The following is a 27,475-nucleotide window of genomic DNA, read 5'->3' as shown; positions in this document are numbered from 1 at the left end:
CGTCTCTGCCAACTGTTAGCCAAATAATTACCCAGCAGCCTTGGTGCCACTCTCTTGGCTTCAGGTAATCCTTGCACACTTGTATCTTAGGCAATGTTGAACTTCTATTGGGCTCACAGTAATTGTTAGACTGTTTTCTCTGGCTTTGCGAAAGGCTGCTTTCAATCTCAATAAGGGAATACTCTTAGCTTGGGGAATGCTTGCGCTCTCTCCAACTGCAGATACAATGTTTAAACACTTGACTTCTTGTATGAACAATGGTGGTTCGTGTGAATAAAGAGGTAAAGTTCACTCTTCACTTGGAAAATGAAACTAGGCACACACGACCACCTGTTCACGCGTTTTACAAGGTTTAAATGTTCAACTATGTCTTTTTGCAGCGTTGGTTCTGATTGAGGGACACGCAACCACTTCTTCATAAAGTTTAAGGGATTAACAATGGCTTTCAGCAGTGTTTGCTTTCACACGATTAAAAGAAATACTTCTGATCACACGTGCTACTTTCCATTGTCCCCTTGTTAGGACCTCAATAACAACTTCAGCTTACTTCTGCTTCTACGCGTGTGAATATTAAGCTGGGTACTGATGCCGGCAGTGCTCGCGCGAGGAATACCAGGCTTGACTCACCTGCTTCTGTAATCCTCTTTCCACTTGTTGCACATCTTCTACTGCTTCTGGTGCATTTGGTACCCACACCGTTCCTCTCTGAAGGTGTCTCCGGCCCGGCCACTCTATTAAGGAGCCCCCCCTCGCTCCACAGCTTGACAACAGCTCCTCGCCTCGGTCTCAGACACGTTTCCTGCACGGCAACTGCTGCAATCTGGCTCCCATGGGGAAAGGCAGCCTTCCTGCATGCCCTCTGCTGCGCAGAGTTTGGGGGGGGGGGCAGACTGTACCCTCTCGGAACAGGTGAAATCTGCTGAATCCACATTCCAGTGTCCCTCTGGTTCTCTCTCCTTGCTTGGATTGCCAACACTATGCCTTCTTCCTCTCTCTGCTACTACTGCACGCACTCCACAGTTCCAGCTCCTTCTAATTGTTTGCACATGAGGGGGCTTTTTATTCCTCCCAGGTACCTTCAGGTGTGGGCTGTTATGCTGTAGCAGTAATCAGGCAATTAAGTCTAACTCTTCAGTTCTCTTCATCGTCCCAATACCTATAGGATTTTGGGCCTTGTAGTCCTTAACCACAAAAGCAACTCTTTTTAAGCAACCTCTTGATTTTAAGGGTAGATTTATTTCCCTTCAAATCATTTAAAGATGAACCTTTAGAATTCTTTGTTACAGAGGAAGACAGTTTACTGAAGGCAATATGTCTAGAATCCTACATTCTGCCTTTGGGAGTAAGGAAGATTTTTATCCCAAAATACCTTGAATGGCCTTTCTGGTGTCAAAGCTTGTTTAGTTTATGTCATTTGTGCCCAGAGCCACAGATCGTGTATATGGTTCAGATACATTATAATGGCAATAAGCCATTACCTGTTCTGGCAATTTTAAAAGGTTCTCCCTTCTAAAGGAGAAATACTGTGTCTCATCCCACAGGATCTCCTCACCACCCTGGGCTCTGTCTCCTGCCAGGTGATCCTCCCGCAGTACACCACCCCTAAAATCAGGATCAGGAAGCGCTTGCCTTTCCCTGACCACCTGTGAGGAGACTTTGGCTGGGGTGAGGGATCCGTAGTATTCATCACACCCTGGCCTGTAAAACGGCCTATGGCCGTGCCCACTGTGTATTTTATGATCCTACCAAGCCACTAGCCATCAGCCGTGTCCACTTTCCACCACCAACTCACAGTAGCTGTGTAAATTATTTTTTTCTTCTTTTTGTTTGTAACCTTTTCCCGAGTTTTCGCAGTTATCTGTGGGCTTTCGATAACTGTAGTTATCGGCACACTTGGAGGGCGCTAGAGAGCCGACCGCGATGGCTGCTCCTCTGTGAGCGCTCCAACAACTCCCGAATTAATCCTGATCAAAATAAGTTCCGACAACGGAATTTCACCCATGTTTAGTGGAGGTGCTCAATAAAATCAGCAGCGCAGAGGTGGTGTCGAACGGATTCCACCAAACAAAGGCAATTGAGCACAACCTGCGGTGGAGAGACCCTGCCCCCACGGCCCAGCGCCATCTTCTCGCCATAAAGAAGAGCTGAGCGACTGCTTCCTTGGAGGCTATAACGTGCAGGAGCACCCGCTCGACTCCTGGAGCTGAGCCCCAGCCGGCTCGGAAACATCCCCAAACTTCCCGGCAGCTGGAAAACGCGGGCCAGCGCGGGGTGCTCCCGCCTCCCCCCCACCGAGGCGGGGAGGAGGGTCGGTGACGGCCCAGAGGCAGCCCGGACGGAGGCAGAGGCCGGGAGCAGCCACAGCTCCGGCACAGACGGTGGAGGAGGGACGCCATAGCAGACGCCCCCCCCCCCCCTGTGAGGCCAAGGACACACACAAGATGAGGGGAAACAGCTGCCCCGGGAGGTGGAGCTGCGACAAGACGGGAGGTAAGTGCTGCAACCTCCCTGTCTTGCGGCGGAGGCTCTCCACTCGCCGGGTCCGGTGCTGTGCGAGGGACCAGCAGACCGCAGCCCCGAGCTTAATAACTGCGTGAAATCGATAGCGCAGGCCCGTGGAGCGGCACAAGCCTCCATTTGCATCCATCAGGAGGTTCAAGCATAGAACCCGCCGCACTCCTGCCCCCTCTGCCGAGAAGCATATGAACAAAACAAAAGTGGCAAACGCTCAACATAGCGGGGAGGGCAAAGAACTGTACAGCTAACCAACCCTCAAAATAAAGCGTACAATATCCGTCAGTTACACCAAAGAGGCGTGACACCCCCATAACTACCCACTGAACCTAGAGGGCATACAGGTCCCCCAAGGAGAGAAGAGCCCCGCCATCAGTATGCAAACTTCCTAGGACACCCAAATTTAAACTGTACTGATTAAGCCTGAGATAACAAGGTTGAGACGTGACGACCCCAGTGGTGCTCGCTGTTCCACAGCAAACTTCAATAACACCCCCCACCGAAGATAGTAAACCACAGGCCGCCGCTCCCCCCACAACCAGGAGGCCGCGAAACGCTGTGTGAGGGGACAAGAAAGGGACATCAGCTCAGGAGGAATCACAAATCCCGATCCAGACTCGCTCCCTAACACACCCCGCCGCAATCAACAGGAGAAATCAACCCCCACTAAAATCTTAACCGGAACAGTAAGAGGTACAACATAGCCACAAATAACTTGAGTCAAATCCTCGATCAGCCCACAAACTTCTCTGAAAACTCACCAGAACGCTCTTAGCCCAGAGGCGCTTGCAGACGATTTCCCCCGACAGCTCAGACCCCTCCCGCGCACCCAGACGGCACCACGTTCAAGGTAAAATGGGGAAAATAGACAAGTCCCAGAGACAATTGACCTTCGACCCAAGTACAACTAACAAATCCGTGAAAACAGCAGACCAAAACGAATCCCCAACCACAGAGGAAAGTCAGGAGGAGGAACCCCTTCCAGCACCCATAGATATCAGGGAAATCCTACTCGACTTAAAAGCAGGAATTGGCAACCTCGACTCCAAACTTGACACCCTGTTGTCCAAAGGGGACCTACTACAGCACCATCTTGACAAGCATGGGGATAGGCTAGACGCAGCCGAACGGATATCAGACCTCGGAGACAGTGCCACATCGCTCACAGCAAGGGTGACGACATTGGAAACCCAGATAAAGACGATCACAGCCAAGAATGAAGACCTCGAAGGCTGCTCACACTGCAACAATATTAGACTAGTTGGCATAAGAGAAAAACAAGCCCCTGAGAAGATGGTGGTATCCGTGGAGAAGTTATGCATCGAACTATTCGGGACCACAGCCCTATCCCAACTCTTTGTAGTGGAAAGGGCACATAGAATACCATCCGGCCGGCCAATCCATAGAGCACCCCCATGTCCAATTATAGCCTGAATCCTTAATTACAAAGACGGAGACAATATTGCGGCTGGCAAGGGAAAAAGGAGACCTACAGTTTGAAGGAGATGATATTCAGCTCTATCCTGACTCCTCTCCGGCTGTACAAACAATGAGAAGATCCTTCAAAGGCGTCAAACGCAGACTACAGGCCAACCACATGACTTACTCCATGCTGTAGCCGGCGAAACTGCGAATCCAACGAGACGGGAAAATATAATTTTTCAACTCGCCAGAAGAGGCAAACTCCTTTCTTGATGACAACCGGCAGAGATCACCCAAAAGAGATCGGGGCAGAAGAAACCCGACGTAACCCGTGCATGCGTCATCCTCCAGCGCTCTTTTTGGAAAAGGAGTCACACAGGAACACAATAACAGAAGCGCTCTATCGGGAGCTGCTGTTTCCGGTCCGGCACTAGCGCCCCAAGCGCAGCATTTGATCTTAACATGACTAAGTGGGAGGGATATTCTTAGGGTCAAGTTGGGGGTTGCCCGTGTGTGGGTGGGAAAGTTCTACACAGTTATGGGGAAGCACAGGAAACACAGGAAACCAAGCCACTATCGACCCCCCTCGACTCTACTCTCGTCCTCCGCCTCAAACAAGACATACCCACAAACCCAAAGCCCCGCCTGTACAACTGCCTACTATATCCTAACAGTCAGCGAAGTGGAAAACCCAGCCTGACCACGATCGTCCAGGACCCGATCCAAGTCTGGCAAAATTAAGCCATCACACGTCTATGGTTAACCTAGCTAAATGGAACATCAGAGGGGGAAACCAACCAGCTAAGGCACGACAAATGTCCCAATACCTCTGGAGACACCGAATAGACGTGGCCATGATACAAGAAACTCATCTCCTCCCCAGCCCTGAAGACAACTGGGCCCGCGAATGGGGCTGTCGCAGGTATTTTTCATCATATTCTTCATTTGCGAGAGAAGTCGCCATTTTAATAAACAAAAAAGTAAACTTCAGATTTATAACCTCGGAAAAAGACTCAGAGGGGTCTTAGAAACGGTCCTAGTGAATTCATACGGACCAAACTCTGACATCGCTGATAACTTCAACTGGGTAATGACACACCTGGAGACTGCCGGATCGGCTACGATCATCTGGGGCGGTGATTTCAATACCCCACTTGACCCCCACAAAGATAAATCACAGAGCACTAAGACCGTGCCATCTAAGGCCAGCCTCCAAATTCAAGATATTTGCAAAGTGTACAACCTAATCGACATTTGGAGACAGACTCACTGGGAAACCCGAGATTACTCTTTTCATTCATGGATACACAATACAGATTCCCGTCTAGACTATCTCCTGGTATCAACCCAAGCTCAATTCCACTGGGGAAACTGCCACATCCTCCCGAGGACACTATCGGACCACTCCACCGTCACCCTCGAATGCATTCCAGATAATAGCAAAAAACACAGACCGCAATGAAGATTCAAACCCGGCTCCCAACAAGACCAAGTCTTTGCCGACGAACTGTGCAACGAGCTGTCCTCCTTTCTAGAGATAAACCAACCATCAGTCACGTCCCCAGGCACACTCTGGGAGACGATGAAATGTTATATTAGGGGGATATGCCTAGCAAAGGAACAGGGCATATTGAAGCTCATTAGAAGAGAACTAGCCACCAGCGAAGCCAAGCTGAAAGAATGGGAGCAAAAATACACACGATCCAAAGATCCCAACCTCCTGGCCGGGCTAAAAGCTGAGCTTGACAACTTCAGGTCCACAGCAGAAAGAGATATAAAGTTCCTCTCTCGGGGCCACAAAATCCGGCAATATGGAGAAGGCCAGAAACCTGGCGCCCTACTGGCCCAACTAACCAAAACCAAACCAAAACAAGATTTAGAGACGATTTTGGCTTTCACTGGCAATCATCAAAAGTCAAATACCTCGGCATCTATCTGTCCAGATCCCACTCGGACAACATGCAAGACAACTATGGAACACTCATTGAGGCACTACGAAGCAAAATAAACAGATGGAAACTTCTTCCACTCACTCTATGGGGCTGGGTCTCCTTGGTCAAGATGGTGATTCTACCCAAGCTCTTATACCTCTTCACGAACATCCCCATTCTGCTTCCACAACAATTCCTGCAACGCATCCGCAGCCAGATACTCGACCTGGTGTTGGCCGGTAAAGTGGCCAGAGTGGCATACTCCACACTAATCCAACCAGTAAACAAAGGCGGCCTAGCACTCCCAGACATGGAAAGATACTACTGGGCGGCCCAAGCCCAATTTCTAGGCCACTGGTATGCCACAGACTTCATCAGACCAAACGTCCATATCGAAAGAGCCCTAGCATCCTCGTACTTGCTTAGATCTGTTACGCTCACCTGGTGTCCATGGGGGCGTCGATCTGAACTGGGCTGTTGTTACCTCTTCCAGCGACACACGGGGCGCCGAAATGATGGACTGGACCGGACCACCCAGCTTAGCTTGTTTTGCCTGTATGAATATTCTTCTGTAATGGAGAAAAGGGAATTAGCCACCTGCGGGGACTGGGCGCCAACCCCACCTTCCCCCACTGCGATCTCTTCCCACAAATTACTTCCGAACTCTTGCTATGTTCTCACCTGATAGTTTGGAAAGATGAGCTCTCCATCCTGCCTCGAGCGCAGGGGCGCGTTGATGACCAGTTACTTCACTGGTGTGGGATGTTGGAGAGTTGCAGAACGGTATTGACTCTGTAAGGAAATAGTTTGAAAAAGAGTTCAAAAACGTCTGGCCTTCACTCTGTCCAAATTCCATAGGTTGCCTTAATAGTTCTTGAGAAGAGTTCCAAGTGGCAACTAGTAAGATGCAGGTGAGTGTTTATGGATTCTGTTCAGTTCGATAATGAGGACCTGGTCTAACCTGTGACTCTTTCGGTTTTGCAGGCGCTGAATCGGTGGAGGTTCCGGTGATTGCGGCCTCAGGCAGTAACCAGGTAAGTCTGTAGCGGAATTCGTTTTCCCCTACTTGCGCTTTTGTGTTGCTTTAGTTTCCCCTTTGGGGCCGGGGTACGGCGGAGAAGCTGTGGAGGCCGCGCCGACCCGAGATGAGGTAAGTACTCCCTGTGGTATCAGGTATGTCCTGGGGATTGCCTTTATTGTCTGGGAATGCTCCCTTGCTCACCTTATTGTCTTTATTTCCACAGGTGTTGGAGAGCGGCCGCTGGATGCTGAAAAGCGCGATGGAATGCAGAGGATTGCTTCAGGTGAGTTCCCGCGCGGCGCTGCAGGATGCGAAGCGGCGCGCGTCTGATGATTTCTTCCTTCTAGGTCAGAGCCAAGAAGATTCAGGATTCAGGTAAGGATTGCAGGTAAAACTCCGGTTCTAACCTTCCCTCTGCTTTCTTTCAGGTTTTCAGGAGCTCCGGCATCCAGGCGGGCGTGGCTGAAGACTGGAAGCTGCTGCAGGCACGGTGAGCGTTACGCTGCAGGTGCAGAATAACGCGAAGCATGGGTTGCTGTCAGGGCGTGGTTTAAATAGCCTTGGAAGTAGTTCCAGGTAAGTATCCTTCCGCGGCCCCACCCGAGTAAAAAATAGTTCCTAGGGAAAAATAGTCCCTCCTAGGCCTCATTTGACTTCTGGTCACTGGCAGCATGGTCTGCCTCAGGTAAGTTAGCAACATGGTCTGCTTCAGGTAAGTCCTAGACCATGAGCCTGGCGCCCATGGCGCCAGGACTGATTCTGAACTTATGAGCCTGGCGCCATAGGCGCCAGGACTGCACCCAAATAGCCCCTAATTGGGGTTCATGGGCTTGCATTAAATGGCATGATGCCTGCTTCCGGGGTAGCTGGGCCAAACCTGGTTTCCCGGGGGCAGGCATCGTGACAGCTCGACAATCCTAAGGAATCTTCACGTACCCCATAACACACTCAATATTGTCCAGGTTACACACACAATCTGGAAAAAGATGGCGCGAAGAAGCAACATCCAAATTAGGTTTTCCCCCTTAATCCCAGCAAGATTCATAACAGGAATCCCCCTGACAGCAGAAAGGACCTACCTAAAATGGACAGATAAACTGCACACTCAGTCACTTGAAGATCTCTTTATCGACGGCATGTTTATCACCCCACAACAAGCCAGAGAAAAAGGAAGTGATAACGCACTGAAAGATGGGAAAGAACCTTGCAAACCTCAATAAAAGAAGAAGACTGGTCGTACATCGTCAGGCAAACACAAAAAGTCTCGCTTAACACGCGTTACAAACGGATCCACTTCAACTTCATCCACCAAACATATTGAACACCAGCAAAATTCCAAGCACAATGACCAGCAACTCTGGCGCTATGTGAAAGGTGCAAGACACCCAAAGCAGACTTTCTACACCTGGCATGGAATTGCCCGGGCATCATACGATTCTGGGAACTAGTGCTGGGGAAGATTTCAACAATCACTGGAACTCAATTAGATATAAACCCTATCGTAGCACTCCTGGGGCTCGCCAAACATCTCCCAACAAGTGGTCGCAAACTAGCGGACATACTACTGGTCCTAGCGAAGAGAAGAGTAGCAATGGCATGGGGCTCGGGACCACCCCCCAGTCTGCAAAACTGGCTCAAGGACGTGACGTACAGTCATGACACAGAAACCAACTTCATAAGGACGCTGCCACTCCATGCACGACCACCAGACATCTGGGACCCTTACATTGCAAATCTGATGTCCACCACGGACTCAATATAATCGCAGAGCACATCCACAGAACCAGCACCCCAAGATGACGTCACTACCACGACCGCTGCCGGCAGGCCATAAACGAAACCAGACCACGGCGGACCTAGAGGCTACAAATCTAGGGATAAATGGACTGGAGCGGAGGAGGGAGGGGGGGAAGAGGGTGCTACCTGTGCAATGTTAGTTGTAAGTTATGCATACTAAAACTAATAATAAGGTTTTTAAAAAAAACTGTGGTTATCGGCAAAAGATGCTGGAAAAACTACCCTGCCCTCCCAGTCACCTGTGTCCCTCTGATCCTAGCATTCTCCACCCGAACCCCTAAACTCAGTTCCATTCCTAGCCCTCTCCCATGCCTCCAACCCACCTCGTTCTGTGTGAACCACTTTTAGTCCCGATCTCGTTTTGTTTAATAGCTGCAGTTATCCCGCCAAATTACTGTGACTATGCCAAAACGTTTGTGCTGTTACCTTGGTTCCTAGCCCCCCTCCAACTCACAGATCAACACCAAACTTCAGAACAATGCACCTCTCTAACCAAATTATATATCCAGTCTAGAACCACGAGGCTCCCTTCTAGATGCAGGTGCCTCCATTGCTCTCAACAGAAAACATTTAGACCTCAATAGGCATTTAGGGGCATGCAAGTGGTGTGGCCTTGCCTAGTAGCGCACTACCTGTAGTAAGGTAGTATTGAGGATAGGTCTTGAGGCACCCTGGAATGAGCTGGTGTTTCTAGCAACAGACTGCGTGCAGACCGCATGCAGCACCTGGTACAAAATCGCATTGAGGGAAGCCATGGGGTAGCTGACAGCTGTGGGTTCAAAGTCAACCGTGTTTTGAAATTGGTGCACGGGGATCTAGGTGCAGAAAAAAACAATGTGACAAAATTCCAGTAATACACATAAAAGCAAATCCCAGATAGAGCAATCGCTGTGGGACACCTGGACGTGGTATTGCATTTGGACATATGGGAGCAGAATCTTAATGGGACATCCAGGAGCAATATAGTATAAAGTAGTATGGTTGGTGAGGGTGTCCGGTCAAAGGTTCGAATACAAAATGTTCGAATGCAATAGGGTCGAGTCAATAGGACCGAAAACAAAAGGTTCAAGGGGGGGTGTTGCCAACCTTTTTTTTTTAAAAAAAAAATGTTTGTACATCTTTTAATAATTTTTAAGAACAACTTTTTCAAATCCATTTCACTAAACATCGCTCTCTTTATAACAATAAACATAAGGCGATACGTAGGCGGTTTCAGAATCTCTAAACAACATCAATACTGTAAAACGTGCACCTCTTCACCACCCCCGCAATTCCCCCTCTCGGCACACCCTTTGCTTCCAAAATGGCTATAAATAAAAGGTATCTACTTTATACATTTTCTCCTAAAGCCAAGGTAAAAGAAACACAACCACAATTTATTCAGCATTCTTTTCAAGTGAGGGTTTTCTCCACAACTCAAGATCATATTTTATGGTGGGTTCCTACATCGGACCAAACCACTGTGTCCCTCCTCTTAAGTCAGATATTGAGAAGACCCAATGCTTTCCACCTGGTTAAACACGTGCTATCTTTATTGTGGGTTCTAATATATTTTGCTTATGCTTATGGTCACCATATCGCTGCAAAGGTCAGCTCCCCTTTTTGGGGCAAAAGCTTTTCTTTTAGTTTGCTTCCCTCATGGTTTGGTACATCAGTCTAGAAGATCGGGGCAGTCTTGTGACTTCCGTTGTTGGGCTATGGCTAGTCTTGCTGCAGGACGTGCCTTTCCCACTAGTTCAGCAGACCTCCAAGCTTCTTTAGGTTCCTCCAGTTGCATTCTCAGTAATCCCAGTGTCTGATTCTTGTAGAATTTCCCCCGCTTCAGCAAATATCAAGTCCGAGTGCTGTCATTTTCGGACAGAACCACCAAATATGCATGAACGTGCCTTCTCCACCATACCCCCTCCAGCAAAGGCCTGATTTCCCCTTCACGATATCGGCTGTTTGTCGTGGGTCCTATTCCACCCATATAATATCTTATGACTGTGCAGTGTTGATTGCAGGCGGAACACCTGTGACTACATTTCCAGATCATTTTCCCATTCCTACAAGGTGAGGTCCTGCCCAATATCTCTATGCCAGGCCTTGATGTGAGCCCTGTCAGACTTGGGTTTCTAGGAAACCGTGAGTTATAAAGTTTAGATATCGGATTTCTAGATGGTGTGACAAAAAAGACCAAAGCCTCAAATGCAGTGATTGTGAGAGAGGCTCATTTGCTCATCTCTTTGTGCTGAAGACAATGTCTCAGCTGCCAATACTTACATTTGAACTGTTCACCCAGGTTAACTCCTGCTAGGATCTAATTCTGCCAGCTACTAGTATCTGTCCAATTAACTCCCATCCTCCCACTTTGTAACGCTCACCTGATTCTCGCAGAGGCGCCGGTCTTGACTGGGCGACTACCGTATCTTCAAAGGTGATGTGCAGCACCCGGTTGGCTCTTTGGGCTGGACCTCTGTGCACTGTATGCCTGACGTGTAGAGTAAGATGTCTGCAGATAGAAAATATGGGGTTAATGAACTGGGGTTATTGGGGTGTCCCTATCTCTTTCCTCTTCTCCTCTCCTGTAGACCCCCAAAGGTTAACGCTCTCACCTTAGGTAAGTGAATGCCGAGCTCTCCATCTGCCTCGGGGCAGGGTGCTGTAACCAGTTTCTTCACTGGATAGGTAGCGCAGGCCTCTTGACTTCAGAGGACTGCTGTCCGTCGTTTACTGCACGAAAGGTAAGTTTCGAGTCATTCAAATGTCTTTAAAGTCTTTAGTAATGATGTCTCTTGTTTTGCAGGGTTCCGGCGATGGCGGATGACGGGCTGAAGTGAGTTGAAGATGGAGCCCGTGTGATGAATAGAAGCGCCTGGAAGCACGTAAGTAAGCGCTTGTTGCCTGCTTCACTATGCGCTCTGTCTTTTTATTTTGCAGGTACGAGTTCGGAGCGGCTGCAGGGTGCCGGAATACCCACTGGATTAGATGTGGAAAGGAGTAATGGCACGTGAGTATTAAAGTTCCCCAATGTCTTTAAACGCACCTTGTTTTGTCTTTCAGATGCGGGATGCAGCGCCGAAGGCCTCCGGAGCGTGCGAAGAGTTGGTAAACTTTTGTCTTTCAGATGCCGGAATGCTAACCTGTTCTTTCTTGTCTTTATAGGTGTTGCTGAAGACTGGATTCAGGATGGTAAGCCTTTTTCCTTAGGCCCAGGACCGGATGCAGAAGACACGATGAGCGTTCTGCTGCCGAGGTTGCAGAATAACGCAAAGCAAGATTCATCCACCGGGTGTGGTTTAAATAGCCTCCTGTAGTGCTTAGGTGTCTCCTTCCACAGCTACGCCTAAGTAAGAAAAGAGTTCCTGGTAAGAAAAGAGTTCCTGCCTTCCAGAAGAGTTCCAGTGTTCTGAATCTAGGGAGTGGCTCCAGCCCCACCCAACAGGAAAAGTAGTTCCAAACAGAAGAGGATCAGAGGCTCAACTGGCAGGCAAGTAAGCAGCATGGTCTGCTGAAGGTAAGTCCACCCAAGCATTATGAGCCCGGCGCTTCCAGCGCTGGGACTGGGCATATTTATGAGCCTGGTGCCACTGGCGCCAGGACTGGGTCCAAAAGGTCCCAATTGGGACTGGTTGGCACTCGGAACCTGGGTTATGGATCTGCTTCCAAGGGAGTTGGGAAAACCCTGACCTTTTGGAAGCAGAGATCATGACACACTTTTAAAGCTATAAGGTCTGTATGCCGGTGGGAACCCGTGTAATGGTGTAGCGGATCCCGGAAGTGAAGGGAGTCCCATTTTGTTGCCAATCTTTCCCAAATATGCTTGGTAGCTGCAATCACTAACAGATCGCTCACTGCCAGCGGTGTCTCCTGCGCAGGTAATCGGAGCACATATCTGAACGGCCAGCCAACCACGTCTTCCTCGATTCCAACTTCCATGCCTTGGTGATGAAACCCATTCTTCTAGGACTGGGCTTGCTACACCACTTAATTTCCATTGTAAGATAATCGTCTGAGAGACTCTTGGTCTGGTTCCCCCGCATTTAAAATGCATTATTTCCCTTTGCAGCCCAGCGATTACTCGGTCAGGGATGTGTAGTGGTAATGTTTCGAAAATGTATAGCAGCCATGGTAAGATATTAATTTCAACTGAATTGAGCCTGATAACTGGGGGGTGGGTAGGATGTTCACCTTGAACAAATCCTTCAGTTCAACTCGGTACGATTGCCTCCAGTCTGCCAGGATCCACGCTGGCTTTCTACTAAATTTTCTGTCCTTTATAAAGACCGCGATCGGGTGATGCATGACGTCACCGCGTCACGTTACCCGATGGCGTCACGCCATAGCGTCAAGCGGCCATTTTGATTGACTGTTTTTGCCGTGATACCAGACTAATTCATCCATTTTTATTTATTACAAAATTCTGATATAGCTATATATATATATATATATATATATATATATATATATATATAAATAATATATATATTTTTTTTCATTTAGTTTTTACAAATGTTTTGAAACATCAAAAGAAAAAAAAATTAAACTCAACACATTTCCTCTTAACTTATAAATACTAAAATTTCTTCCGTTTTTTTTTTTTTTAACTCTGAAGACATCTGACATTTCCGCTCTATGTAATCTTGATGGTTGTCATCTATGTCCTTTGTAACAACCATCATTTAGGTTTGCATAAAGTCCTCACTCTCGGAGTCTGCAGACGTCACATCTATACGTATTTGTATTTGCTCCAGAAATCTCGTCACTGCAATCATCAGTGTTTTGCTTTCGCCTAAGTGAAGATGTTTCCACCACTCCTCACAGTTGTAAGTCTGAAGTTGGCTCATCTCCTTCCCTAAACATTTTTCACGTTGATCATTTAGTTCCTCACAATACAGGACGAGATGTTTTAGGTTTTCATCTTCTTTTGCACACATCCTGCATTTCGAGTTTCTTGTCGAAATCATCCTTCGATGTTGTAAGATTTCTTTTGTTTCGTAGATGTTCAAACAAAATTTTAAATACAATCTTCTTAATTGTTTACACGGTGATAGTATCAGATATTTCGGAAGCGTGTTGCGTCTTTTAGCTTCTGCTGGTGTATTTTGCATGGATTTTTGGGATAATCTTTTTTCACAGATCTCTATCAAATCTAAATCCAATAGTTTCCTTTTCACCAACTCTGGGTTGTACCATAATGTTCTCTCGTCTGACCCCATAAATGTATGTTCTTTTAGTATGTTCCTTATTTTAGTGTATCCTTCCTTTGAGGCCTCTTATATATGGATCAAAGATTTATATGGGACCAGACAGATGCAGCTTTACAGGTAAAAGGTAAGGAACAAAAAGAAAGTGAGAAAAGCAAAGATGGATAAATCAGTCCATTAAAAAGATAACCTTTTAACATACATAATCAACAATCTATACTTGTCTTAATGCATTCCATAATATTGATACACAGCAAAGGAATAAGCAATTATACTAAAAATCAAGAATTATCGGCATAAAGCATGGAAATAATAAGAAAATAAATTATATATTTGAAAGGTTAGCACTCTATTTTCAAAATTAACCTTTCTATAGCCAATAAGCCATCTCATGCTCAGAGTTCAGGCCAAAGCGACACGGATCCAGGGTACATATCCATTTGGCTTCTCTTCTTCTTAACTGAAGTCCTCTATTTCCTCCTCTTTCCATTGTGTCAACTCTTTCAATGCCTAGAAATTTGATTTCTTTTTTTTCATTATTCTTAATAGCTCTTATGTGTTCTTGAAGTCTGATCTTTAGTGTTCTGATAGTACTTCCCACATATCTTTTTTTGCAAATACACGTAATTGCATAGATCACATATTTTGTGTTACAATTAATATATTGTTTTATCTTTTCATATCTTCCATTTGGTCATCTTATTTCTTTAATTCAATTTTCCATTTGATTACATGCTATACAATTTCCACAGCTGTAAGTTCCTGTTGGTGCCAGCACTTTTAGAAATTGACTGAGAATCTCAGTTCTATCTTCTTTGAGATGACTTGGGCTGACTTTTTGTTTCGATGTTGGAGCTCTTCGATAAATTATCCTTGGATTAACTTCTATATTATATTTGACCGTATCATCACTTTGTAGAATATTCCAATGTTTTTTCAGAATGTTCTTTAGAATGTATGCTTAACTATTATAAGTGGTAATGAAGTCTACCTTTGTTTCTTTATTTTTCAACTTTGGTTTGTCTTTCAGCAATTCAGTTCTGGGTATTTTTTCAGCTCTTCCTATGGCTCTTTCTACTTCCTCAGTTGTATAGCCTCTCTTTATAAACTTTTCTTTGAGAAGTAGGACATGTGAGCTGCAATTTCGTTTTGTTCTTAGAATTTCACCATAAGGTATATTTTTAATTATGTGCTTCACATGGTTACTTTCTGCATGTAACACTTTGTTTACTGCTGTAGGTTTATATATAGATCAGTCAAGATCATATCTCCATCCGTGTAGATTTGTAAATCCAAGAATTCTATGCTCTCTGGGCTTCTTCTCTCTGTGAATTTAATGTTGTAATCATTTGTGTTCAAATAACTGATGTATTCATGTAGTTTCCTTGTGTCACCATTCCATATCATTAATATGTCGTCAATATAACGTCCCCAATAAACGATATATCTTTCTGTGAATGCTGGATGTTGCCATGCGTGATTGATCTCAAAATGTCCCATGAACAGGTTTGCGTATGAGGGTGCAAACTTGGCCCCCATCGCCGTACGCTGCTCTTGTCTATATATTATTTTGTTGAACATGAAAATGTTATTGGTTAAAGCAAAATGCAGCATTTCTAGAATCGGTTTGTTGAAAAAATGAAATTGATCTTGTTTTTAGAAAAAATTCAGTCGTTTTTAAACCTTTAAGATGTTCAATACTGGTATATAAAGACACCACGTCTAAAGTTACAAAAATAAAGCTTTTCTCCCAAGGTATTTATTCCAACTGTTGTATTACATGTTTACTGTCTCTCAAGTACGATGCTAGGTTGGTTGTTAACGGCTGTAGATGAAGATCAATGTATTGTGAGGCTCTCTCTGTTAGTGAGCCTATGCCATTTATTATTCGTCTACATACTGGAAATTGGTCGAATGTTTTGTGAATTTTCGGTAAAGAATATATTATGGGCATTATTGGGTAGATGTTATCTAAGTCGTTGTATTCTTCTTCTGAGAGTAGGCCCATTTCTTCCCAGTTTTTAATCATAAAATGCCATTGAGTCTGCAGTTCTTTAATTGGATTTTTTTGGAGTATGGAATAGCAATTCCTGTCACTCAAATGTCTATTTCCTTCAGTTATGTAGTCATTTCTTTGCATGAGAACGATGTTACCTCCTTTGTCAGCGGATTTGGTTACCCATTTTTTGTTTTTAGCAAGAGCGTCAATAGCTTTTGATTCTTTAAGTGAAAGATTATGTTTGAATTTCGCTGGTTTATTTTTTAGATAATTTTGTCTCAGATCTTCACTAACCATTTTTTGAAAAACATCTATCACATTGTTTTCTGCCTTTTTAGGAATGAATTTTGATTTCAATTTCAAATTTGATTCTTCCGTTTGAAAAGGATTAATATTCTGTTCTTCCAAAAACATTTCTGTAGTGTAATTTTCCTCAGTAAGGTTCATGATATTCAATGTTCCTTCTACAATTTCAACCGTGAGTGGTGCAATTTCTTGTTCTGCCCTTTTTTCTTTTTTGTTCATTACTTCAGCAAAATATTTTTTCAATTTTCTACAGAATTTGAACAAATCCACTTGTGTATGAAAATAATCTGCTTTGTTTGATGGACTGTAGTTTAATCCTTTATTGAGCACTGTATTTAATATTTTGTCCACTTGTTCTCCGGTTAAGTTCATTATTAAATTCACTTGGGCTTTTTGTTTTGTGATCTGGTTTGCATTGCTACTTCTCCTCCTCCTTTGTTTTTGCGTTCCTCCCATTTTTCCTCTCTTGTTTTTGGTATATTGGTTGATGTACTTTCGCTTATACCTGATCTCATGCCTCTTATATTCATCATACCTTGTTGAAAATCTGCTTTTGTGATGGACTTGTGCCTGCGGAATTCTTCTAAAAAATTGAATTCTTGTATTTTGTTCGATGTACTTGGTACTTCTTCTGTTTCTTTTTCCATTTCACTGTTCGTTTCTGTATCTGATGATTGAGTAGTTGATGATTGTGTAATAACATTTTTCTGAATTTTTGGATAAGCTTTTGAAATCGGTGTGGTTTTTCCTTTTATGTCATATTTTCTCTGATATGTATATACTCTTCCAATCTTATAATCAATTTCATCCCTTAGAAATGCTTTTTGTTTTTTGGATTTCAGTTCCTCTGTGAATTTTTTTAAATAATCATCCAATATCTGATAATTTTTAAAAGTTATTTCAGGAAGATTTAATTTTTCACTTGTTTCTTTTAGTACTTTGATTTCTTCTAATGCTTTCTCATGTGCTATTGCTGAATGATTTATAATTCTAATCCTCATATCTTTTGATTTTTTTGTGAGGAGTGTCTCCCAATCTTGCAAATCTTCTGTGTCTTCATCCTCGAAGATGGGAAGATACATATCCTTAAGCCTCGTGGGATTCTTCCCATATCCATGTACATTCTTAAAGTTTTCATCTCCCACCACTTTGCTAGTTCTTTTTTGGAAACTGCTTCTATCTTTCAAATAGGTTCCTCATTGACGTCGAGGTCTGAGATGCTCTTACATCTCCAAGTGTCTGTCTATGTCGTAAGAACAATTCTTCTGCTTCTCGTCTTTCAAAGATGTCTGCCATTTTCTTTTTCCTTTTTTTCAAAATATGAGTGCACGAGATCTGCCTTTAGGAAAGCCTATTATCAAAGTTTTGTTTAACTTGTTGCAGACCTTGCCGGCTTTTGCTTCCTATTTCGGCGATTTCTGAGTGCAAAAATTAACTGTTACTTTACCTGGATGCTGCACCCTTAAGTGTATATTGCGGCTGCTGCAATATTTTATTCAATTTTCCTTTTTAGAAGACACTTATGTGGAATGCGCTTTGGATAAAAACAATATACGTCACATCAACAAGATTACTTCTTTAGTGATATTTTATTTTTTACATGCAATTTCCTTTTTCATTCATTAATTCACATACTGATTTTATTTCCTCTCAACACGTGTTTCCCCACGTTTTGTGCACAAGTTCATCCTCTCTGGCCATGACAGGTCAACCACATTGCCGCCTTCATATGGCTGCACCACTAAGCTTATCAATGCCAGCAAACCCTTCCTCACCAATGCGAACCGACGAAGTTGCACAGGCCCTCATAGGGTCGAAACTTGACTACTGTAAATCCCTGCTCTGTGGCACGTCTGAAAATAATGTGCAGCAATTACACACACCCTCAGGGTGGCACTTGACATCGGTAAGCAGGACAGCATTTCTGGGGCGAGAAAAGCTGCCCACTGTCTTCCGGTGAAGGACAGAATCAACTTTAAGATGTTGTCCATCACCCACTACTGCCTTTCGAACAATGCACCACAATACCTGACTGACAAAATTTTAAAAAAAGAATTCCTACAAGATCAGCCTACACTGCCTAGTCACACCCAGGTTCAAGCGGACAAGATCAGGTGGTTCCAGCTTCCCGGTCCGGGCACCCGCACTCTGGAACAATCTCCCTTCCCACCAGGGAGACGAACCATCGTACAACGCCTTCAGAAAGGAGCTCAAGGCGTACCTTATTTTAACTGACATTCACCTCCCTGCTGAACCCTCCCCTTTTAGACCCCCTCCACACTCTGTAACTACCACCTTGATGCCCAAGGGCTGTGCACGCTGTTTATAAATGTACAAATAAATATTGATGAACTTGAAACTAATTGGACAAGTTAGGCAGAAGCTGAAATTCGAAGTCATTCCTCTCTTTTTAGTTAAGTTTTCCAAAGTAGTAGGGCCAGATTAGTTTGCTAGGATTTTGGACTAAGGACTGTTTTCCATGACTAGCACCATTAGCTTTAGTTTCTAGGCAGGGAACCTCCCTCCTAGAGATAGGGCAAGTTAGGAGTTTTTACTTTTAATAAAAACCCTTGTACCATGTCAGTCACTGGTATGGGTCCTCCTTCTGGTTCGCCACAGGAGCCAGTGATGCTATGTGCCATGGCTTGGCGCTCCTCTGTAATTTCTTTTCCCCAGTGTCATCATGTACATTATTCGTACAGCTTAGTAGATCCTGCTTCGCGATGATCTGCGCTATACATTCCTGTAAGGTTACCATCTCTCGCAGCATTTTTCGTTAATGTATTTCCTGTACCTATAGTGATTCGTGTTCTGTTTGGTTCAAGACATAATCTCCATTCGAGGTGATTACTTCTTCCAGTGCCCGACCAAGGAGGCATGAGTCAGGATGACTCCCATTGCATGCTTTTTCCCCCCTCTCTATTCTGTATGTGGACCTGCACCCCCTCCTACGGTTCTCTACGGGTTTCCTTTTGGTGATCTCCTATTCATGAATCTCTTATTTGTAAGCTGTGGTCCATTAACGCCATTTTAGGTCCAAACATCCACTGGTTATTCTGCTTTTGCGGTAGGATAGCCTAGTAAACATCCAAAAAGGCAAACCCATTTCAATGTGCAGTTGCTCCTCTCCGGCTCCAGGGATTTGCTGGTCTTGTCCGCTACAGTGGAAACTCCTCAGCCGAGCTGGCCTAGGATATACCAAAAGAGATCTTCAATTTAATTTGGCACTTCAGTGCCATATTGGGGTGTCTGCCACCATATTGCAAGACTCCAAGCCAGTCTGTTGAGTGTCAGCTGCAGCATTACTTTTCTCCAGGCCTGTCTCCTGCTGTCATCACTTGCTCAGCTATCTTCCCCTTGTTGTGACCGATATGCTGGCCCGTTCTGATGCCTCTCATGCGCTCCACCACATAGCATTGATGTATTTTGAAGGCTATAGGAATGCACCCCCACTATTCACAGCCTTGAAGTGTGCAGGCCAGAGGACCCAGTCTGCCCAGTCTACACTTGGGATCTTTAGTCCCTGGTGCCACCATCTTAGTCGGGCAGCTCCCTGAAAAGTGGGTGGAGGCCTTACTCCAGGTCTCTGCTCGTTCACCTCCTTGCACCCCCAGCTTGGGACTTGCTTCCTTCCTTTGGTGCCGATCATCCCCCAACAGCCTTTGCAGGTTGTCTTCACCTATTCCCCGCCGTGGCCAATCTGGCACGGTTGGCGCTATGTTTAGGCCGGCATCGCCGCAAACGTGGAGATTGTAGCCAGATTACTGGCTGCCTGCTTCTTTATCACACAATCTCTGGCTCCAGTTCATTCTTTGGGGACTGCCTCTCTCCTTCGCTGTCTTGCTGGACCTGTTTTCAAGTCTATTAAAGTCGGGGGACAGGGGGATAATCTACCAGAGCTATACAACTTATCTTGAATGCGCATTTAGCAATTCATAATGTGGCATAGCAAGTTATGAAAGGCATAGCAAAGCATGAATTGGGACTAACGAGGCATATCCTGATCTGCTCCCGCACTCCTACCAATGACCTCCGCGCAGAGCTCTCTTTTACTCTTTCTTTCTCTGTCTCCCTCCTGTACGATTTTCCTCCCGCATGCTTTCCTAATGCCGCCATGGGCCCTAGGTCCCCACACCCACTTTAGGCCCCCCCCACCCCCCAGACCGCACACACCCAGAAAGCACACACTCTGACCCATCTCCGGGTGAGATCATGGAGGGAACTGATGCAGAGCAGGAGGTGGACTTTGTGGGCAAGACTAGCCCTAAAACACCAACACGGGAGGCCAAACCCTGTTTCTTCCGAAACCCAGCAAGATTGCGAAAGTTTACAGGATCAAGAAGTCTCGGGAGGCCATGTTGCGGGCAAGGCTATATAAACCACACCCACTCTCCAGCCTGTGTTTAGCGTTTCCAACCGAATAATGCTGCACTGTGCTGGCTGTAATCTCTTGCTCCCTGCCTCTTCAAGCAAACGCCTGCTCCTGATCTCGCTCCGGACTCTCCTGCCTCCACTGTTGAGCCTCCGGGGGGTCCTCCCTGTTACAGAAGAAAGAAGAGGTGGGAAAGAGACATTGGAAAACCACATAAAACACAAAGGACATCTGCCAACCTGATTCTCCACTCTGCAAGGAAAGAAGAAGGGTATGAGACAAAACATCAGGCAGTCTTACTGCTAGACCCTGTACTATAGATAATTTAAATAACAGAAGAAGGTGATATTGCAAGCCACAGACCACATCACAAAGGAAAGAATTACAATCCTGTGCCACACAAAGCAGACGCCAGCAGGACTTCAGCATTGGATCTGATGGAGTAACTGGGCCGAGCCAGCTTCTTTGTGTCCTTCATCCCCGTCAAGGAACTCATTCACCTAACACTACGAATTGAAGGGAAGACATATGGGAACATACCAAAGGGGGTCCTCCACAAACCCATCACTTATAGCTAAACTAAAGAAATCTCAGACCCTCAATGCACTTCTGGCACTGCATCACAACCAGGGTCTAGTCTGACGGGGGATGGCGGACACCATAGGAATATTTGAGAGTCCCTTTAGAGAAGTGTTCCAGTGGGAAGCAAACTTGATTGAAAGCCAAGCTGCCTACTTGGAGAGCGCGGGCCTCCCAAAGCTATCTTCCAGGAAGTGCGAAAATTTGGAAGGTAGCTCAAAACTGGAAATCCACTGAGGGCCCGGTGATCCAGATGTGGTGGGTTAAGATCTAGGACATTCTAGTGGCTGAGGAAATTACTTCACTGTGTGAAGGACGCTACACACAGTATGTGTCTATCTGGACCCCTTTTATTGACTTTGCAGAGACTTGCCCCACGATTGTGGTCAAGTCCACCATGTTGCGACACTTCTCATCACTGTAAAACAATCTGAGCCTGGGGGGACGAGAACATTTGATGTTGTCCATGAAGGGTATGGGGGAGGCTGGAGCTTGTTTCATATTGCATTCTAATTTGCTGCATGATCCGCTGTTGGCGAATTTTCTGGTATATACCTGTTGTTCATGATGTTCTGTACCCACAGTATGTTGTTTAAAAGTTATTTTTTAATAAAACCCCTGGCTCTGATGGATGTATGGCTCCCTTTTACAAGCAATGTATGACCCTCCTGGTTTCCCCTCTCTTAGATCTCTAACTCTTTTTCTGTATCGGGCAGCCCCATCCATGGGAGGCTCCACAACTGTGTTGATCCCCAAACAAGGTAAAGGCCTGATGCTGTGATTCCTAGCAGACTATCACACTCGCCAATATAGACTCAAAATGATTTGCCAAAATTCAGGCTCGCCGGCTGATGGGTGTTGTGCTCAAAATTGTAGATGGCGATCAAACTGGATTTGTTGTAGGGCGCAGTGCACTGTACACGATAACATTAGGCCGGAACCAGACCTAATAGAGGTGGGACAGACATCAGGTGCTGGTGTGGGGGTAATTGCTTTGGATTCCCACAAGGCTTTCGATAGAGTGGAATGGGGCTATCTCAGAGCTGTGTTGGAGCAATTTGGCTTTGGCCCAGGATTCATTGGGTGGGTTATGGCCATTTATCGATCAATCGACATCCCTTCTGGTTAATGGGTACTTCTCCTCTGGCCTTTCAATAGCAAGGGGGTACAAGGCAAGTTTGCCCGCGATCTCCACTGTTTGCCTTAAGTATGGAGCAACTGCATCATGTCTCCTGACTACCCGTCTACATTTTGGCATGGGGGCTCAAGGTGGGATCTCTGTTTCATATGGTCTGGACATGTGAGATGGTGGGTCTCTTCTGGAAGCCAGAATCAAAGTAATTACTGGGTTGACTCTACCAAGGACCCCCCAATGGTATTATTGGGTGATACAGGGGGTGAGGTGTTCTCAATATCTGGATCCATGGCCACTCTGATTGGACATCTCATTCTGACAGCTAAACTGTTGCCATGAACTGGGAATCTACAACAAGCCCAGTGATCCAAATGTCATGGATGAAAGTGTGGGATATTTTAGTGGCAGACAAGATCACTGCACTGTATGAGGGGAGATATGGGAAATATGTCCGCAGATGGGAACCCCTTATTGGTTATGGTGAAAGCTTCCCGGCCGTCATTTGAAAACCCCCAATCGTGAGAATAGTCTCATTGCTATACAAACTCTGATGGTACAGGGGTATAATATGTTTCCAATTAGAACCATGGCGGTCTTTGCTGACCATGGAAGACTGCTGGGGTGGGATGAATATGATGCTGAATGTGTTTTTCTGTCCTCTCTCTAAATGGGACCTGATGAATATGCTTGTATCCACAGTAAGTTAAATACAAGTTTTTAAAAAAAATAAACAAAGGCAGAAGGTTATTTATATCTTCTGACCCAAACAGTGTGTTTGGCACATGAACAGTTACAGTGTTACGTATTTATTACATATTCACATTTAGATAGTTTGAGGACAAGACATATGATAACACATAGGAGGACCTCATGTCTTGACGTTGACCCGTACTCTTGCACTGCACTAGACCGATCAGCATCTCAAATTATTTAGATCCAGAAACTACCCTCGAATGTCGTTGAAACCCCTTTCTCCGTTATCTTTCAGAAAATATGTTGTCCTTTCCAAGGAGGCCAAATTGTTCATTGCGGACTGCCATGTTAAATGTGTATAAATAAAGTAATTTTGGAGTTCTACAACAGAATTTCATTTGTAACCTTAAAGCTTTTAACGATCAAGGGAATTCTGAGTAGGCTTTAAGTAGACGAGATTAAAATGGCATGATGGAACATAACACTCTTTCACTTTGCTTGAGTAATCCAGCCAGAGCCGTGCACATTATCCTGTCCCCTCTTGCACAGTATTTTGGTGGTGAACACTCCCCTGTGAAAGCTGTTTTTGTTGATGGTGCTTCATCCCAAATATTGTGCTTTTACCTTTCAAAGATCAAACGCATCCTCTATGTATACTGAGTTGTCTGGAAAATCAGTGTGAACCACAATTTGTGGCGTCCTGCTTATTTTAGCACTGTGGGCCTCATTACGAGTTTGGTATCTGGGTGGATCACCCAGATACAACCAAGCTGTATTACCGTTAACGCCCCTTGGCCCGGCGGTATTACCGCCAGATTACAAGTGGCGGCAACGGTTGTAAATCCCCGTCCTATTGGACTCCATGGGGGGGTAATGCCAGCAATGTTTGCCGGTAAGGCGCCTGATTTACCTCCAGCCTTTAGCTGGAGGTAAATCGGGCACCCCACTGGAAAACCTGTAGTTGGCCGGTGAGGTAATGTGCCAGTAAACGTTATTATTGCACCGACCAACTTGTAATGAAGCCCTATGTCTCACAGCCAAGTTGGTTTATCTGAATACTGCATCTTGGGCGTTGGCGCTCGTCAAATGTAAAAAGTGTGCAAAGATCAGTATTAATAACTTGATTATTTTACAGTGACAGTGTTACTTGATCATTGATTTCTCCCTGTGACTTTTCTTTCATAGAGATGGATTTTGATTCTGTTAAACGGCTCTCGGCATGTCACTCTAAGCCCGCAGGGCTTCTGCTTCAGTATGGGACAGCTGGCTTCCGCACAAAAGCGGAATACCTTGATCATGTCATGTTCCGCATGGGTCTGTTGGCTGTCCTGAGGTCCAAACAACGAAGATCTGCCATTGGAGTTATGGTCACAGCATCACATAATCCAGAGGTAATGGCTTGTTTGGTTTTGATAAGTATAAATGTGTGATGTGCACATTATTATTGTAATGTAATGTTTTAGAAGAATTGTGCACTTCACTGTAGAGAATCATAATACATTACTTGCCTAATAAACTTTAATAGAGACGTTGTGAGTCGCGCAATCCTAACAGTGAAGAGGTGTCAGGGAATCCTGCTTCTTTTGATTTTAAACACCCATTATGAGTATACTTTGTGTGCCTTCTTCACGTCTGTCCTAGCTCTTTGAGGGGTGCTCTTCACACCTGCCGAAACATGGCTGAAACAGGTCAAGGGTTGCTTGTGGTCTTGTGTAAAAGGGATATGACCAAGCAGTTTGGGCTGGATTGCCACGTTTAGGGTGGGACCAGGATTACCATGTTAAGGGTGGGACCAGGCCTGATTTGCATATCCTCCTTTTTCTTTTTCTTTTCTTAATGGCGTGGCAGGCAAAGAACGGCGGTCTGGAAGGTTGCCCAAAACAATGCAGAGGTTAAGATTAATTCTAAATGTGTTGTTGTAGTCGCACCCACCATTGTGCTAGAGGTCTTAAGGATCATGATGTGACTCTGGATGTTGGGGCCTTCACTGAGGTGTGGTGCCTCATGGAGGAATGGTATGTAGTGTTGCCTTGGCTTTTTCTGGCATTTGCCTTTGCACCTTGATTTGGGGCTTGGACAATATTCGCTATGGTTGCTCGAGGCAGGGGCATCCATATAATCGGACCAACACTGGGAGCATGGTGTGCCTGATCCCAACACGTTACTGTGCTATCACATTTTGACTAGAAAGTTGAATTGATTGCCGGAGTTGTCATTGGGTCTGCGAAGCATGATTGCTGAAGTCCAAACTTTTAAGAGTGAGGAAGCCCTTTGACAATGGCAGCAGTTACTCCTTGCCCATTTGTGGGGATCGGACTCATCTCCGGTAACTCCTAAAGAATTTCCTTTCAAAGCTAATCGCCCATCTTGGGCATCTGTCTAGAACCTTTAGCTGCCTTTTTCGCTTGCGGTGAGCAATATATTGTAACAAGACCTTTCGAATGCAGGAAAAAAAACTTTAATTACAGGGACATTAAGGTGAAAATGGAATTCAACGAGACCCCTGAAATTGGCAGACAATTCAGGCAGAGAGTTAACTTGCCGCCCCCTGTTGCACAGCATATGACTACAATGATAACATCACTGATGACCTCACTAATTACATCATATATGCCATCACTGCTGGCATCAGATATAACATCATATATGACTTGGGTAATGAAAGCTTTGGTTATATAAATAACATTTTGAAATTGTAGGACTATTTTATTGCACATAAAATACATATGATCAAGGTACATTATTTTCTACGGTAATTATAGGGTACATTTTATTCAGCTGTAATTTTTTTAAATGTACTCTTTGTTCTACAGATTGAAGTATGTAGAATACAGAATATATTAAATAGGATAGTACTTAAATTGCAAATGGAGAAGATTCTTTGTTTTACTTTAATAAGTTATAATTAAAGAAACTGAAAATAATACAAATATAATTTCATGTTTACGTCAAAATGCTAACTTTGTGAACCGCATTCCCTGTGTGTGTGTGTGATATATAGTACTTATGCAGCAAAAATACTTTAAGAATACCCATGCTTAGATTTTTGCAAAAGAAATCTGTCATTCTGTTTGTGGCTTCCTTTATCGAAGAGAAATATTAGCAGCCATGGATTTCAGTACAAACGGTCACGCCTCACTTAATGAGGGTTGCTGCCTTATCAGCTGATGAACAGCTAAGGCCTGGCTAGAGTTTGCATGCAACCTTGTGCGGTTGTCTTGGTGCACGTTCCCAGAATGGACACTATTTATAATGCAAGAGTTCCTTAGTAAGCAGAAATTTAAGATGGCTAAGTATAGCAAACAAAATGGCAACCTCACATCTGCTGACTACACACACAAAGGTATGAGGGAAATGTATCCTGCAATATAAGCACACGCCCTCAAAATGAGGTTCACAACCTTTAATTAACAACAAACCAATTTATAAGCAGCACTCTTTTTCGGGATATGATATGGCATTTGTGACGCGCCTATACACAAGTGTTTCAAGGCGCAAACCGGAGGAATCTGACACTCTACCCTCTTAAGCAAATTAGCATGCTCTTTAAATGAGCATGGCTGGTAGTCTTCTTGAAATTAAACTAGCCATCAATGTGATCATGATCATAAAATACACATTTTAATGATAATACAAGAAAAAAGATTTTAACATAAAACATAATTGCTGATGTTGCAATCAACCAAAGATTGTACAAAAAACACAGCGCTAATTAAAAAAGACAAAGGTAGAAATAACCTAGTATTCTACTTCACACAAACGAGCAGGCTAAATCTGCACAAATTAGTAATTAGAAAAAAGAACAAATCATAATCTCAATCAGCACACCAGTTTGTCATATTCTCAATCAAACCGATACAAACACATTCCATCCATCCAACCTCACATCTGCACCTCTGGTCCATAACATTATTATATACTATAATCAGCCTGGTGTCAAGTTTAACTCTAAATCTAATCCGTATAGTTTTGACCTGGTGGCTGCTGAGGTTGCTAAATGAAATAGCCACAGCATTTGGATCTCATGTTAGTGTCAGTTTTGTGAGGTGATGCACTCATGACCAAGCTGGTGTGTATTGGCTGTCTAACCAGGGTGTACCCAAAACAACCATGTGGGGGACCCTGCTTTGGAAACAGCTGCTTTGTTCCCCCCTAAGGAAGACGGATACCTTCCTCCAGGGCACTGGAACCCTCCCCAAGGAACAAGTGCTTCAAAGACAGTCCTGACATCATAAAGACACACTCGCACAAGGGTGCTAATTACTGGAGCCCTATTGAAGCATGCAGACATGGGAAGAGGAAAGAGTTAGAGTAGCCCGGAGCAGAGATTTAGGCTACAAAGAGGGATCCAGCATCTTGGATACATCTGATGTCTCGTATTTTGATAACGGAGATTATGTGAAAGGCGTTTCAGTGGGATGGTGGAGCTGAAAAGAGAATTTACTTCTGCTTGTTCAGGCTTGCTATTGTATTAATTTTATTGCAGGTTCAAGAAGACAATTTTGTTGAACACCCTATCT

At 44.8% G+C, this 27,475-nt stretch overlaps 1 protein-coding gene across 1 annotated transcript in view; it reads left to right on the top strand.

Annotated features, from left to right (window-relative positions):
- The window catches only part of PGM3 (phosphoglucomutase 3), a 518,766-nt gene that overhangs the window by 30,586 nt on the left and 460,705 nt on the right, over positions 1 to 27,475 (top strand). Inside the window, exon 2 of the mRNA XM_069606327.1 lies at positions 24,141 to 24,346. Coding sequence (XP_069462428.1) covers positions 24,143 to 24,346 — 204 coding nt within the window. The 5' untranslated portion in view covers positions 24,141 to 24,142. The remainder of the gene's footprint in view (positions 1 to 24,140; positions 24,347 to 27,475) is intronic.

The sequence above is a fragment of the Ambystoma mexicanum genome, chromosome 4p, assembly GCF_040938575.1.
Source record: "Ambystoma mexicanum isolate Mex_15411 chromosome 4p, UKY_AmexF1_1, whole genome shotgun sequence".
Classification (NCBI taxonomy): Eukaryota; Metazoa; Chordata; class Amphibia; order Caudata; family Ambystomatidae; genus Ambystoma; species Ambystoma mexicanum.
This window is presented reverse-complemented; position numbering and strand designations above follow the sequence as displayed.